Source organism: Stegastes partitus, unplaced genomic scaffold, assembly GCF_000690725.1.
Source record: "Stegastes partitus isolate 25-593 unplaced genomic scaffold, Stegastes_partitus-1.0.2 Scaffold84, whole genome shotgun sequence".
In the NCBI taxonomy this organism is placed as follows: domain Eukaryota; kingdom Metazoa; phylum Chordata; class Actinopteri; family Pomacentridae; genus Stegastes; species Stegastes partitus.
Window position 1 is genome coordinate 286,552 of NW_007577815.1, and position 17,240 is coordinate 303,791.

Sequence of the window (17,240 nt, forward strand, 5' to 3'; positions counted from 1 at the left end):
CGAGCCAAACGTTGTTGGCAGCAGGCGGAGGATTGTTGAGCAGAGATCAGTAGACAATGGGGGGAGCAAACCCTGAGACTGCTGACAGAACGCTGTCACCAAAGTAGGCCATGCAGTCAATTCTCAAACTCCCACTAAAAACACGGTATCGACCGCGAACAAAACCCTCTCAGATCAAAGAGAACAGGCCCGCCGGCTTTATGCAGCATCCCGTATTAGAAAGCACAAGCGTGGCTATTTCAGCGCCTTCCAGAGAAATGACAACATACACACATTTATGTCGCCTCAGTTGTAGTTTCACATCAGTGAATATGCAGAGATATCAATGTATGGATTATACATAGGTACGCTTGTGTTTGTCCATCATGCCATGAAATCTGCGGTAATTAATTTTTTAAAAAGGTGTTTCGAGGAAACATTGCACTGTCAGAAACAAATGTAAAGCATGAATATATTATGATTCTGCTGGTGATTCAAGCACAGTGTCTCCCCGCTAAGCCCGAGGACGTTTCACTCCACTGATTTTCTTTTTGACAGCTCCTAATATCATAGCTCATTCCCAGTCCCCAGAGCTTAGAAAGCTTTTGTTCTTCTTTCCATCAGTGGATTTCAAGATGATTTCGCATGAAAGTTGGACTGATGAAAACTGCATGTGAGCGCTGCAATAAAAGTGAGTACTGTGTTCTTCTCACACACTGCAGAATGTGACAAAAACAATCTGCCACAAACCTCCAAAATAACTGAATCAAAACTCAAAAAATATGACAACAATTCTAATTTTTTCATTTAATACTGGCTAGGAGGTGGGTATATATATGCTTAACTCCTGTACTTTTAATTTAATTATATATTTGTAAATGTTTTTCACTTTGCCAACCATGCTATTTTTTTTTATAAATTTCTGTACACATTTTCATCTTGATCTGTCAAGCCCCATCATAACCCAGTTTCTAACAAAGTAATCACGTTTCTTCACTTCCACAATAAATTCCACAACAAAAGTAATTAGCTAGCGGCAACTCCATGGGCATCTCTGTGCAATCCAAAATTTATGCCCGAGCAGTGACTGCACTACAAGGGCTATGGCACACATGCTCAGCAGTTGAGTGTATGTGAAGCAGATAGAACTCACTGCACATGTATGGAATGAAGTCCTCCGAGAGTGCTCTTGCATACTAGAAAAGTAGAAATAGGGAGTCCATAGTAGTCTGTAAGGGAATATAATCAAGGCTAAAAGCAGTGAATCTATTTTTAATGTATTTATATAAAGCGTTCATGCTAAAAAAAAAATTAAAAATGTCTTTGATTGATTTATTATTTTTGATCGCAAATTTGATACCAAGAATTGTGAAACTTTATTGGCTTTTATTGACACAGCTCTCATGAGGGCTCTATCAGAAGGAGCCCCAATATCTGCAAATGATTCACATGTATCTTCTTGGGCTGGGCCTGCCCCAGACAGAGGTTGGACTTGTATGCAACTGAGGTTAATTGTCCAGTTACTGTGAACAGGCCAACCACTGTTCATGTGAAAGTTCACTGACATGTAAACACAAACTGCTTGGATCAAATACAAAGTGTGTGTGTTGTCCAAAAGGTGTGTATCTAAAGTAACAGTCTGACTGATAGAATAGAGGAGTTTCCACAGTCTCCTAGTATGTGAACCAGTTCTCACCGGCCATGTTATCTTCGAGGACGTACATTGTGTTCAGTAGAAAAGTGCAAAACAGGATCATAGGTTCAGTGGGGAAATACAGATTCAGAAAACATGATAGCTCGAAACATAGCCAGTTATTATAACAATAGTGTATATTACTACATTTAAAATGAAATAATTGATAAATATAATTTTGTGGTTCCTAACAGGAAACAACTATTTGGCTTTCCAGGTACCTTAAAGGGAACAACTGGTACGATAGCTAATACACTGATGCCACCAAAACATCACAACTTGCTCCTGTTGAGAGGACTGGTCTGGGGTAGCACATCAGAAAACTGGGCATCAAGATAACACCATTTGTTCTGTTGCTTGCTGAAGTAGTATATATGCAATTGTGTTCATCATTACGATTCAATTTTTTTTTTAAATATAGAATTGGTCCAGAAATTCGGTAAATTGTACGAATGATCATAACTCTCTCCCTCAATGCTCATGCTGCACTGCATTTTCTCTCTTTCTGCACTGCACCAGCGTCACAGCAGCCGCAGCACACAAAATGATCATGGCACACAACAAAAGCAATTTTACCATGCCACCAAAGGCAAAATACACAATGTTAAAAAAAAATCCAGCTTGTTGTTTTGAATTTGTGCCTCGTAGGGCTGGAAGCACATGTGGTGAGGAAAAGAGGGGGGAGGAGGGGTGTTATATTGAAATTAAAATCCTGCCTGGGATTATGAGCTGAGTCATGCCCAAACTGTGAAAGAATTCAATCTAAGCGCAAGTGGAATCTGCATCTCACACTCTTTTAATTTGACGCGCTTCATGGGCTAATCGCCTCCCTGTCAGAAAGATTCCAGGCTGTTTCAGACTCGTTTAATCATCTTTCAAGAGCCGAAAGGATTGTTTCACCTACCTCTCCCTCTTTCTCTCTCGCTCTTCCTCTCTGTGTTTTTTAAAGGGCAAGCTAACAACTGATCTCTCAGGACTATTTCTATTAATAACCCCTCCTTTGCGCCACTGTTTCCCAGTGAGACAGGCTCATAATTAAACTGTGTAAACGCCGCTGCATTAGTGTGAACTAAATAAAAAAAGGCGAAGCATCTCGGCTGTGCTGTTTTTGCTTACACCAGAAGCTTTGGGACACTCTATTCATGTTAAGAAGCATTTTTATTACCTTCTTTCTCCGTGTTGTTATCACTCAGCAGGGAGACAGTTTGTCTTTTTTCCATTGTAATCTTATGAGAAAGACTAATAATGAGGCAAGTTTACTGTTGATTATGTTTTCTACTGATCACACTCAAGGCTCAGTGGAACAGCACTTTTCAGCCGCTTCAATTATCAGCAGGCACCATGATGGTTCATTTCACTACTGTAGATTATTTTCTGTCGGCACAAGAAATGGCTAATATTTCCATCCCATTACCTCCAAAGCCTGTGAAAATGACACGAGGCGATGGATGGGTGCAGTGCGGACATCACTCTTCCAGATGCAGACAAGAGCATCTATAAACTCTCCAACCGACCTGCTCCAACTATAAGTAGACCTCACCACTGGGCTAATGATGAATGGGAAGTAATTAAGAAGGGATCATGGAAATTAGTTTCTTTCTTTATCTGACAAACACGCTAAACCCATGACGGACTGCAGCTGGGACGGAGCAGGGCTGCACATAACCCGCCAGTCTATGAGCTGCTGTGTATGTTGGCTGAGCAGAGGTTTAAAGTGAATTTCAAGGGTTTGTCTTTATATTGAAAAGGATCTTTCCATTTCTGTGTGTCTGTTTAGTGATATAATTTGAACCAGAAGGAAACTACTAGTACTCGCACTGAGCTACTGTGCTTCACTAATCCTCTCCCTCGAAAATCAATATTTGGAAAGGTCAAACAGAGCGGGCATGGAAAATGCAGATTAGCTTGTCAATAGCTGACACACTCCTCTGTACACCCACATGCTACAGCTTGGTGAGAAGCCCATGTGAGCGGAGGGAGGTGGAACCACTCAGGGTTTCTAAAATGTTGACTTGTAGGCATTCTAAGGTTGGCTAATTGGAGTCCTTACAAAGTGTAGTTTCAAATATGGCTGACTTCATGGACTAAGTATAATGTTACTGTGTACTCTAACATGAGCTTCCACGGTCCTCACCAGGATGTTTTTTACAGCGTACCGGGAGAGAAGGGTCGCGTGAGGAAAAATAAATTCTGACTTTTTTTTTTTAAAACATCCATCTATCCATTATCTATATACCGCTTAATCCTCACTAGGGTCGCGGGGGGGCAGGGGACACCCTGGACAGGTCGCCAGTCTATCACAGACAGACAACCAAGCACACTCACATTCACACCTACGGACAATTTAGAATCACCAACTAACCTCAACATGTTTTCTGGACTGTGGGAGGAAGCTGGAGAACCCGGAGAGAACCCACGCTGCACGGGGAGAACATGCAAACTCCATGCAGAAAGATCCCCACCGGGACGGAATTAGCCGTGAGCCAGCTTCGAACTCACGACCTCCGCATCGGGACTGTTGCCCGATACAGGGAGTACCAGCTCAACCTAGTGAGCTACTGCAGCACCTTTTTTAAAACAAAAATGGAAATTTAGTAATGCAATTTTTGTTAGCCAATAAAAAGCAAACAGTTATCTTTTGAAGCATTAGTACTCTGACAATAACGCAAGGTACCATAAGTTAGTGTATAAAACAAAAAGATTTAGATTTATGTAAAGGAGATTGATGGGCAGCATTTGTCATTTCAACAACTCAAAGCCACTTTTACTGAGTGAAGTCACTGTGTTGTCTTGCTGCGGAACAGAATCACACACCACTGTGTACGAGAACTACAGCTAATTCCATTAACCTCATGACAGATGAGAAAAGCGGCTGTAACCAGTGGAGATTGAACATATAAAAAGTTTTAAAGTCTTGTTTAGTATGCAAATGCAAAAACTGAAAGTGGTCAAACAGAATAAGTCAGCCTTACAGTCGGCCTCTCCTACTCGCCAGGATCTAACACTGTGGTCACCAAGGCACCCTATGCTAGTAAGACAGCTCCCTGACCTGCTCGTATAAACAATGTCATGTGCATAAAGGAATCTATTTTAAAAATCACTTTATTCTGGCCATAGCTCCTTTTTGTCATTTAAATAATCCCTTTGTCCAAATTAAGCTCCAATGAAATGTCTTCTGCACCACCCACTTACATGTAACTCAACCAATGAGATCATGCCTTTCTCCAATGCTTCTCCAAGGCAACACACTTCACTGTTTCTCAAAGCAAAGCATCAGTCTACAGGTCTCAAGGGTGGATATATGACCCTTTCCCAAGATGAAAGGAAGAAATATGGCCCACTCTATGCACAATAGCACATATTCACCCCGAGTGACACATTGAGGCCTCACAGAATGATAATCACAAGCAACATGCAAGTGCTGGAAAACGGGGACAACTGGGGATGAGACAGTCATGCAGGCAGCCTTGAAGGCAGATGATATCGGCAGAACCAAGCACAGTTATTAGACCCTGTGGTCTCCTCTACACATCTAAAGCTTCATACATATTCAGTGGCCTGATTGGAGTGCCTATTGTGGGAATACAGCAGACAAAACATTGAGGATGAGGATAAGACAGTGGCTTCCATGCAGAGGACAGGAAGAGGAGGGACTGGTAGCGTAGTTACATGACAATAAAAAGTACGTTGTTTTTTTTTTTGTTTGTTTATTTGTTTTAAACTTCTTTGTGTTCTGTTTGTGTTATGCACTGTAAAAGTCTTTACAACTTCTTTCACAATGGCCATTTTTTAATAATGGACTACCAGCAGCCAGTCCACAACACCATCTGCCCTGCTGCTATGATCCACATCACAGTACGTATAACAACATGCAACCTTAATGTGAAGGTCTAACCAATCTTACTGTTTAAGGTCAAGGTTCTGGACAGGATTCACAGGGGGAGATGACAACAGATGATGCTTTTGGATTCCAACACCTTTCACAAAACACACCAAACTATCTGTTCTGAATCCAATAAGAAACTCAGGATAAAGCAATGGTTTGTAACCTTTTTGGCCTTTAAGATCTCACTAAATGAAAGAAGGGCTGCTTGCCGCCTCTAATAACACACTGTATATGTCAATTAGTGATTATGTCTTCTTGAACTGTTCCATTTTAAAAGTTTTTTTTTTAAGCTCCAAAGAGCTCCAATGAGTCCTTGTTTCTCTTGTTGGTTTGTTTCTCAGATTTGTGGGTCCCACACCCAGACCAACTGAAGATTCTGGGTTGGTGGTTGCTGACTGGTGGTTGGTCAACAAAAACTATGACAAAAAAATAAAAAATTGTTGACGACCTATTTTTCTTTGTTTAAACCAAACTAAAGCTAATTATAAAGAACCATTTCAAAATGAGAAGACAGATGAATGAACACATGCTTTAATGTAAAGTCTCACTCAGTGACCTCTGGCATCTTACATTCAGTGACGTGTCAGTAATGTCACTAGGTTACCAGTTCTTGGAAGAGACAGACAAACTGTTGGACTAACCTCGTCTACAAATTAAGAATATTATATAAGAAGTGGTAAGAAAACAAGCAAGACAAACTTCCAGACAGCAGCCTGACATTTCTGACAAGGTAAGCTAAAGTGACAGGGGATGGGGATGTAACGTTTCAGTGGATGTTTCTCACGTTGCTGTCAGATTGAATGAGTCAGTTCCAGGATTACTGATGACACTCTAATTCATAAACAGCATTTTTAGTGAACAAGGGAGTGAGTCATTTTCTGAATGAGATGCTGCACTTTAGTGGAGAGAACAAGTGGCCATAGTAATGCTAATGCTGGGTGATCAGGACGGACAGGGAGAGCGCTTCAGAGTTTGGAAATGAGAATGTTATCTAGATTATTCTGTTATGTCACTGCAGAGCAGAACACCACAGAGCCTTTTCTACTAACCTCATGATACCAATAGCAGCTGTAATCATGGTCATTGTAAATAAAGATGTTGACATGTACAGTCTCCAATTGATTAGAAGACACAGGAGTTAATCATGTACAAATGAGACTACTGAGGAAAAATATATTCAAATGTTTTCAGCTTTGTTCACCAAAACTAACAAAACATAAACAGACTGAAATTCAACTTAAACTAAAGCACATTTTCATCAAAAGACTGAAACTAAATTGACAGCAGGTACAAACGTTAACACTGGTGTGGATAGATCATGTTGGTTTAGTTGCTGTTTGGAAATGTATTAAAAAGAAAAAATCAGTTTGATTTGAGATCCGTAATGTTGCTAAGCTGATGTGTTTAAGTACTACATTAGTTGAGGATTTATTTTTTAGCATTTTTAAAAAAAAACATTAACGTTTGACAACAGTGTTGCAGTTACGTGGCAAACACTGCAACCATTTGGCTAAGCTGAACTCTAACTATACTTACATTTTAAATTACTGCACAAATATGCTGAGAAACAGTGGGGAAATACCCACCATGCTGTTCTAAGTGCAAGGTGACATCTTGTAAATTAGTTATTTTGTCTGATCAATAATCTATATTGAAAGCTACTAAGTTTTTGTCACATAGTGGAAAACACAAAAAGTCATGCGAGCTGAGTTTCCATAATGAATTTTTACACACATTTTAAAGCATTGCATCAAAATATCCATCCATCATCTATACACCACTTTATCCTCACTAGGGTCGTGGGCGGGAGGCTGGAGTCTATCCCAGCTGACTCAGGGTGAAGGCAGGGGACACCCTGGACAGGTCGCCAATCTGTCGCAAGGCTACACAGAGAGACAAACAAGTACACTCATGTTCACACCTACGGACAATTTAGAATCACTAATTAACCTCAGCATGTTTTTAGACTGTGGGAGGAAGCCAGAGAACGCAGACACAACCCACGCTGCACAGGGAAAGCATGCAAACTCCATGCAAAAAGATCCTGACCAGAAGGCAAACCGGGGACCTTCTAGCTAAGAGGCAGCAGTGCTAACTACTGAGCCACTGTGCACCTCTGCATCAACACAACGAACTTCAAATCACTTGATTGAAAAACAAAAATTTTGCAAGTACAGTGTTTATGCTTGGTTGAGGTGGTTTTCGACTTTTCTGAAAACTAGTCACTGTGCATAACGCCTGTTTCTGCTTCTGTTGCCTTCACCTCTGGACACCATTAAACATGGCAATGACGACATGAAATAATAATTACAACTTGCTCGACTGTAAACAATTCCTGGAAACTTCTCTTTTTCTTTTTTTCTTGTAGATGGTCAATGTTTGTTTCTTCTTCTCTAACTTTCTTTTACAGTGTTGGCAAACAGCAGCTTTTACTTCTGGCTTCCTCTACTCGTTTTTACAGCCAAGACTAAAGCTTGCTTCTAGTTTGCTTGACAAATATATGGAAACAGGGCTTGTGTTGCAATTAGGTTAGAACATGTTTTGCTTGAAAAACAGTTACAGGATCATCCATCCATCAGGTATACGATATTACCTGTTTAATCCTGCAGAGGGTTGGCGGGATGGAGTCTATCCAAGGTGACAGTGGAGGAGACGCAGGTACGTACACAGAGCCAACAGACAAACAGAGCATGCTGGTACCTGCAGCCAATTCAGAAGCCAGAGTCCTCTGAGAAAACCCGTGAAGGCACAGGGAGAACATAGAAACCTTCTTGCTAAACAAGGCATATTGGCCGCACATGTTTTTTCAGTCATTCCACTGATTCTTTCAGCTGTAATTCAATTTATTGCTGATCCCTATTAAAACAATGTTTAAACTGCAGCTATGTTTTTTGTTTTTTTGTTTTTTGGGTTTTTTTTTTTAGATCCAGATAGCACAAAAGGTATCTTGAAGCACTACAACATCCTCTTAACTTTTAGTTTGATGCCAGCGTCACAAGTTTCAACACTGCTGCAGGCCAACAAGGCATCGATTTATCTAAAAGGTTAGCGACGCTGTACTTCAGTCATTTGTAAACCCAGGTGAGCACAACTGAAATTAAACCTAAGAACCATAGCAGGGCAACAGTGCAGAGAATGTAGTGAGAGTCATTATATCTGATGATGTACTGCTGAACTCTGAAACCCTCTTTTCCTCTCACAGACCAACTGAGACGATTGCTATACGGTTAGCAGCACAAACAAAATAGCATATAAAACATAGATAGGCAAACTCATTTTGCAATGCATCCGAGATAATGGAAACCAATTAGTGAAGACATGAAGTGGACAGAGAGCACAGCAGTCAGAATAGCACAAGTCAGCCAAATGCTAATGTTAGAGTCTCCCCCATGCTGCTGTATACTGCTATTATTGTCACTGTGGCTGCTGCTTCTTCCAGCTCCCCAGCAGAATGATTATGCTCTGTATTGTTAGGAGAATCACATTTCAGTGTACTGAAAATACAGCATGTGAGCTTGCGGAGAAAAAGTCAAACGTGCTGCAAGCTTTTGTATTAGTATTGTGGCATTTTGCAAAAAAGAACCTCTGGTGCCGAAAAATAGCAGTTGACAGGCATTGTCCCTGAATGTGGGGATGGAGATTATTTAGGCTGAGGTGGCTGAAATGCACGGTGCCTTAGATAAACCTGTGCTAAAGGTAGTCTGCAGTGCCATGCGTAGTGTGCTCCTGAAATACACAATTTTATAGGGTTCCTTTCAGTGGCTTAAAAACTGCTGATTTCGCTTTTAGAAATTACAATTAATCCAAGCAGTTTAACTGAACAGCTTTAGTTCAGCAGCAAAAATCGAAACATTGAGGGACACATGACTGTAATGAGATCGTAAGGACTTTAATAGAATGCTACTTGACTTCTTTTTGTTTCTAGAAAATGTCTCACCTCTCATCCAAGAGGCTTCTTCAGGTCTAATTAAGTGGTGGGAAGTTCCTGTTATTTATTCTCACTCCTGAATCAAATGGCTCAGACCCGTTGACAGCCCAAGACTCACATGCACTGCATATAAGAATCAGAATCAACTTTTTTGCTCAGGTTTGTACACGTTAACACGGAATTTAACTCTGGTGAATCTTAGCTCTGCGTGTACAGTAAGCAGGAAAGAGCAATAAGCATCCATAAATAGCAGCATTTAAGGTGTGTGTGCAAAGCGGCAGGGTTACAGAGGAAGGTGTGGTACATGCAGTTGAAACCAGAAGTGTACATACACTGTATAAAAATACACATACTGTAATTTCCAGACTATTGAACACACCTGAATATAAGCAGCACCCACTAACTTTAAAAAGAAAACAAATTTTGTACATATATAGGCTGCACTTGTATATAAGCCGCAGGTGTCCACGTTGTAACATAAGATATTTACACAGAAGGACGTTCCACAGAAAGATTTTTTAAAACTTTTAATTAAATGCTGGTAACATACACAAAGACATAAACGTATACATAAATGCTTTTTTTTCTAAACAGTGCCTGTAACACAGCTGGTTAAGAAAATAAAAAATACAGTAGCCTACCAGGAAAAGTCATTAATCACTATCTTCATCTTCCTCCTGCGCACTAAGACCGCTAAAGTCTTCTTCCTCAGTGTCGGAATTACGCAGCCTCAGAATTACTTCACCACACACTTCCTCAGTCTCTCTTTCGTTGTTGCTCTCAATGTCACTTTCATCTCGAGGCAAATTTGTAAAAATCATAAAAATCCATAAATTAGCCGCATCATTGCTTAAGCCACAGTGTTCGAAGTGTGTGAAAAAAGTAGTGGCTTATAGTCCGGAATGTACGGTAGATTATTTTTTTTTTTTTTAAGGTTTTGTGTCTTTTTGTGTATGTAAACTTATGGTTTCAACTGTAAGTACCTGATAATTGGTGCTGTAGACCCCCTCCTCTGTTTAGAGACAGCTGTTTAACATAAATAGCTTCCTTCACTCCTTCCTTAAACCGTCTGCCTTCTCTGTCCAGCACATCGCCGTCCTCAGAGGAGAGTGAGTCCCTGATACTTTAGATGGATTACTGAGTCTTGCGCTGAGGAACTGGCTCTCATGTTGAGCCATGTGCTAGTCGAGTGCTTGTTAAGTCTCCCCTATATATAGGCCTGTGCACTCCTTCCTGCATTGAACTGAATAATATAACATTGTTCAACTGGTGTTTGGCTGTTTTATCCTGAGGGTGAACCAGACCTGAGGAAGCCTCTTGGATGAGCAATGAATTGTCTTTAAACCAGAGAAAAAGCCCAGTTGCCTCCTACTGAATCACACTAAACTGTATCTACACAGACTGTGAGACTATGACAGTGTATTTAGTCAACTGATCCCAATTTTCACTTTCAATTTTGACATTTGGTGGAAATCCAGGACTTTTCTATAAATGGAAAGCTGTAATACTTTAATCCACATTTTCCTGATTGTGTATGAGCCCTGAATGTGAATGCCCTTTAAAGCTGCACTAATCAATATTTATAAATTAACAATGGATCACATGGGTATATCTGATGTGAAAGAGGTCACTCCCTCTGCTGAACCCACACAGAACCATCACTAGACTCTGTGTAGAGGTGTGTGTTGTTATTGTGGATCATTTAATGAAGGTGGAAACAGTGGACTCTGTGCATAATGTCACTGAGCCTTATCTCAAATCAGAGGCTGCGGATTTATCAACATATCTGTCCTACTACCTTCACGTCGCTGCAGGGATTTAATGAACAGACGGAGAAGCTTTTCATGTAGTGTGTAGCAACTGTAAACAACAGATACTGGAGGAATCTGTTATAATAATTTATAGATGAAAAACACTCTTACTTTATTTTTTATGCCAATTTCAACACATCTCCCAGCCAGCAAGTGTTTAATACAAACAGTTTATGTTGAAAGCTCGATTTTGCTGTGCGTTTTCCTCAGGGTGCATCATGCGTACACTTCAAAATAATTCACATAAAGGCAAAGTGAATTTCAATGTCAGTAAAATACAACATGTTTGTAGCATTAATTGGGGCATGAGAACTCTGAACGATGCAGCCCCTGAAATAAAGCTATATTAATAAAGCTATAGCTAATCAACTTGTTAGCTGGGAGTAATCACTTCTATTAGTACTGTTAAATCCTTGGATGATTGTGATTCAAATCAGGGAAACAGATGTTGTACAATCAGTCATTAAAAGAACTACAATGTGTTTGTGTTCCTCGATATTAACATGCAACCAGCACACTAATACTCCCACACCTCTGTTAATGAGTACTCCCGGGTCACTTTCCATTCTAGTTTTTCTGTGAAGTAACAGGCAGTAGTTTAAAAGAGACTCTCCTGCAGCGCTTGCAGCAGGGCAGCCTGTCAGGAGAGGCTGCAGTGCACACTCCAACCAGTACACATGCAAAGAGACAGATGCATAAATTAACATGAGCCACACGAGTCTTTGAACTGAGAACTAGAGGCCGCTCTGATCCGCTCTGCCAAGGAGCCCTGGCTTTGATGTGTTTGAAAAGGAGGTTTAAAGATCAATTACATTTCCAGTCTCTACTGTCACCCAAAGGCTGCTTTAACTTTGGAGTTTAAAAATTCGATTTAAAGCAATGTGGAAAAATTCAAAGGGACATTGAATAGATCAGAGATCAGCACATTAGAGTGAGTTAGATGACCAGTCTGTCAAAAACATTGAAAAGAGGATGTAGAATGACTGTTAAAGTTATAAAACTTACCCATTTGAGAGAAAGAATCCCTATTATACTCATGGAAGGTTTAACAATCAGATTTTTATTTTCAGTAATTACCTTTTACCTGCATCAACAGAGAGGCTCGTTAATTATGCATGTTCTGAATGGACCCCTTCAAAGGAAGGGCGAACGAGCTGCCCTCAAAGCCTCTGCTCACCTGCATCCCATTGGCTCTCTGATCTCTGTCATATTTGCAGACTTGAATTGTACAAAAGAAGCAAAGCCTGCAAGCTAGTAGACTGTCAACCCAAGTGTGCATACTCCTCCTACTGCAATGTGTATCGAAAGCATGTTGGGAGGATTCAATATGTTTTCATATGTTAAAATTTCCAACCTGCCACTGTCAGTAAAACAACTTGTGATTGCTGTTATGTTCATGGAGGACATTGTATGAAGAAAAGGCCAATGGCATCGGAGCAATATTTCCCATAAACTGATGTATTTGTGGTTAGTTTTCCAGATTCAACGTTTTTTATTGTAGTAGGGAGACTTCTGGTTTTGTCTTCACTCTGGCCTGCCTCATAGCCGCTAGCCAGCCTTTGCAGTCTAGAACAATAGTAGCAATGAGGAGAAGCAGAAAGACATCATTGTAACGTTGCATCTCCGTCTCGGGGGCAGAATACAGTATACATCTGGAAATGTATACATTTACATTTATGGCGAATGACTGTAACATCTGAGTTGTACTTTACAGGTTAAATTAGCAAAATATGACAAAAATTTGCACTTGCCCCAGACAAGCAATGGACAGTCACCGATAGCCAATCTATTCATCCAGTCAGCCAGCCCTACATCCATGATGGAAGTGTGCTTTAGCCACACTGCTCACTTGAAAGCTTTACCACTTGCTGCTATACAAGCTGCCATAAGCCTCAACCTAGAATGCACCTGTATGCTCTGTAGCTAAATTCCCAGAGGGAGGCAATTATTACTGAGACTCTCCCATCCCTGCTGTGCTGAGCTTGGTGCTTCCTTGGTGGGGAGGTCAGAGCCAAGACTCCAAAGAACCGGTTGACTGAAATGAAGACAACAACACACAATTCTGCACAAAGTTGTAAAAAGTTACTGAGAGTGGCGTACGCTGTCGCCTCAAAGACACCATGAGACGAATGCATTTCATCAGAAGCGTGATGACCTTAACTTTCTGTCTGTATAATCTTGAGTCCTGTCTTTGTTTGACAGCAGAGCCTACACGCTCACAACCATCATTCTGATTTATTACAAACAAATATGCCTATTTTTTAATGGGAGATGTTCTGATGCTGTAACGAATCCTTGGACAGCAAATTGAGATGCAAGTCAGGGAAAATCTGCCCTTCCAAATGACTGCTCAGATTCTACAGGGTATCATTCAACTCAGGCATCTCATTAAGCAATCACTGAGAAAATATATTTTGCTCAAAGACAATTTATATCACAGCCTCAACAAAGCAAGTCTGATTCTTTTCTCGCCACTTTACAGAGCGACTCTTCAAACACAGGACAAAAGGAATAATTATAGACAGCTCTATGCAAACAAAACAGAAACAACTTCATCTTCTGAAGTGCAAATATCACGTCTATCTGAAAGTTAAGTTTACACGTCCTTTGTTCCCATCTGCTTTTTTGTTCTTGCTGTCGTCACCATGACCCAAACATGTCACGATGCATTAGACCCTAACTGTGCTAAAAGAGAATCCAAATACGCCCCATCTCCAGGAGGCAACAGGCCAAGTGCTGTATTCAGCATTCACCACACAATAACAAAATTAATATTTGATTTGGATTGGTACAGCCACTTCCTGTCTCCTGCAACGCCCTGCAGAACAAAGCAGTTCTCCTGTTACCCATAGACAGTTCAGGCTACTTTAAATAGCATTCCAAAGCAGCAGAGCGAGCACGACGCCCTGCAGGAAATAGAGTTTGACTTGTTAAGAGTTGCAGAAGAGACGTTGACTCAAAGACAAAGTAATGCAAACTTAGGACAAAGTGACACTATCAGACAAAATTGATTTAAAATTAATTTCTCACTGATGAGATTTCAGCGGCGCAGCAGCCTTCATCACAACACAAAATCAATAACAATACTGAACTGACTCAAAGTCCCAAACAATTTTCTCCCAGTCTCTCAGGCAACAACAGTAAGTCGACCCCTGCTAACTCTGAGTAGACCACAGTGTTCATATGAGTCCCTTCACATCCTGTTACTGCACAAGTCCAGCAGCAGCAGGTCTGCAGTCACACTTACTCGTCGTGCAACTCAAAGTGACAGTGAGTGAGAGGTAGCATCTGCAAAGAGGGAAAGGTCCAGTACTTGACAAAGCTCAGGCAGGAGGAAGGAAACCAACAGTCTGCTTTAGTCACGCTGTCCTTGAGGTGACTGATCAGGGTCGCTAGAGTGGCTTTTACTGTGTCAAGCTGAATGACAGGTGTAGAGCGTAGTGTATATACGCCGGTAAGCTGCAGATGAACACCTTCATGTAGAATGATTTTTCATTCAGTCACTGAATTGTTAAGGAATCGACTATTTTAAATGATGACACAACTAAATTTATGTGAATAATAATAAATGTAAATACTGAATCTTAGCTTAATCACCAATGCAATACAAAAAGAGGAAGTCTTAGTTGTGGGGGGAGCTTTGACAGCAAAGCAGCATTGACATTAACATATCAGCATAGACACAGTGAGCAATCGAGTTGTAATGGCCATAGACAACATAAATGATGGATGAAGCGACCATGATATCACTCATTAGAGTCTTCAAATTTCAACTTTAAAGTCTGGAATTGGGCTAACTCTATCTGGCCTCTCCAAACAAGACGCAATGAGCAGTTCACTGAGATAACAAAATCAAGTGAGAAGAATATCCATTTCCGTACAGGGGAATTAGCTCAAATGGTAGAACACTTGCGTAGCATGCAAGAGGTAGCAGGATTGATGTCTGCATCCTCCAGATGATCATTTGGCTTCAGTGCTAGAAAATATGCTGGTGTGCCAGGCTAGCTCCTTGGATCTATGGGGATTTTTCTGGCTCATTCTGGAGCTACCCTTTATTTGGAGCAGGTACAGTGGTGGCTCAATGGTTGAGGCTCTGCTTTACTGATCAGGTCAAGGATTCAAGACCCATTGCCACCAAGCTACTGCTGTTGGGCCCTTGAGAGAGGCCAGGGTTGCCTCATCGTGGCTGACCCTGTCCTCTGACAGCACCACAATTTCCCAGCTGGAATATGCAAAAACAGAATTTCACTGTGCTGTAATGTATTTGTGACAAGCAAAGGTTTCTTCTTCTTCTTCTTCTTCTGCATTGTTCTTTTTTGCAACCAGAGTAGTCGCCCATTAGAAAGAATGTAGGTTTAAGGTACGTGGAATCAGAAACTACGTCCGTATTTTCTACACAACCTATGGTAACGTCCACATTCTACGGCTAAATACGATTAGACACAGTCACTCAGCTGACAAATGTGACAGTGACTCATGAATAAAGCTCATTAAATGTTAAAATCATGCCAAAATATTTCATGAACTGTGTGATGTTTACTGCACACAAAGACTTTGTGTCCCTACTTTCGCCTTTGAGGTACCTGGTGACTGAACCCAGTAACATAAGTACAGTTCCCAAAACAATACCATATCTGCAGAGAATCACTTGCTAGCTTCTCATGCATGCACAATACCACAAATATAAAGCCATAAAGGAGGGATGTAGTAGACGCCATTCCCCTTCACCAAAATAGACGGGGCAAGGAATAGAAGCAGGAAGGGAACAGCCACTCATAGGAGGTGCTGCGAAACAATCAGTGTGTAATCTTTTTAGTGCTTGTTTCTGAGTAAAGGCATAGCAGCAACGTGATCCATTATAAAGTAATGTCCACGCACAGTACTGTCCATCAGTGGATGCCAAACAGCCACACTAATAATAGAGTATAACTGTCTTTCAATGTGTGTACTTCATTATTCTTGTATAAATATGACTGATCTCAGTGGGTCTTTATGACTTTTGGCTGCTCACACTGCTAGATTTGCTGCTTTGTTTGACGCCTGTGTTTACACACTTCTTCAATTTGCAATACAAAGTGAGAGATATGAAAGCTTGGTGCCACCCCAGTTTAAAATGCTTTGTAGCTGTGCTTTTCTTCTTGGCTGTAATTATACTGTCAAAATGAATACAGCATGATCAGTTGGGGTTAAAATGTCACGGCACATAGAGCCTCATGATATCTGGGTTTTAAAAAAAGTATGCATGAGCCGAGGGAAAATTACAGCCAAAGTTTAATTTCTCCTACAATTATGCCTTTATTTCCCAGGTTCCTGTCAACTAAGGCTTAATAAAAAAAAATTGAAAAAAGACTGTAAACTCAGATGCGTTGTGTGTTCGTTGACAGTGTGCACGCTGCAGGGCTCAGGTGTATAGATCCGACAACTGTCTCTGGAGGCACAGCCAAAACAGTGCGACCCCGAGCCTTTCACTGTATCAGAGTCATGTGAGGTAATGTGGTGTCTCACCTCATAATGGGCGACCCTCTGAGACTCGGAGATGAGCTGAGCGCTGCACACTTTGCAGTAGCTGTCTGTGAAAAGCCCTTGGTCCACCTCTGTTGACTTCATCTGGAGAAAGACACAAATGCAGACATTGTTAATTATGCAGGTGCATACACAATGCTGACAACTTTCCAACTCTCCTCCATTAACAAACTGCTCGAAAACACACTTTAGACATCCTAAGATGTCAAATGAAAGGCCTATGAAGTCAGGTACAATCTGTTATTTTATTTAAAGTGCAAGTCCAAACCTCAGTTGACTGAAGTGCAGAAAAAGAAAATGCCAAAAAATGACATCAACAAGATTAAGTATTTACCAAAAAAGACCATCTGATTTTTGTTGTCGCTATCATGCCGCCGTGTTTTGTCAGTCCGCAGGGAGCAGGGACAAACCAACCAAGAT

The 17,240-nt window shown here is 40.9% G+C and overlaps 1 protein-coding gene across 1 annotated transcript in view; it reads right to left on the bottom strand.

Moving 5' to 3' along the window:
• zmat4a (zinc finger, matrin-type 4a) overlaps positions 1–17,240 on the bottom strand; it is a 144,219-nt gene that overhangs the window by 93,305 nt on the left and 33,674 nt on the right. Inside the window, 1 exon segment of the mRNA XM_008276959.1 lies at positions 16,803–16,904. Coding sequence (XP_008275181.1) covers positions 16,803–16,904 — 102 coding nt within the window.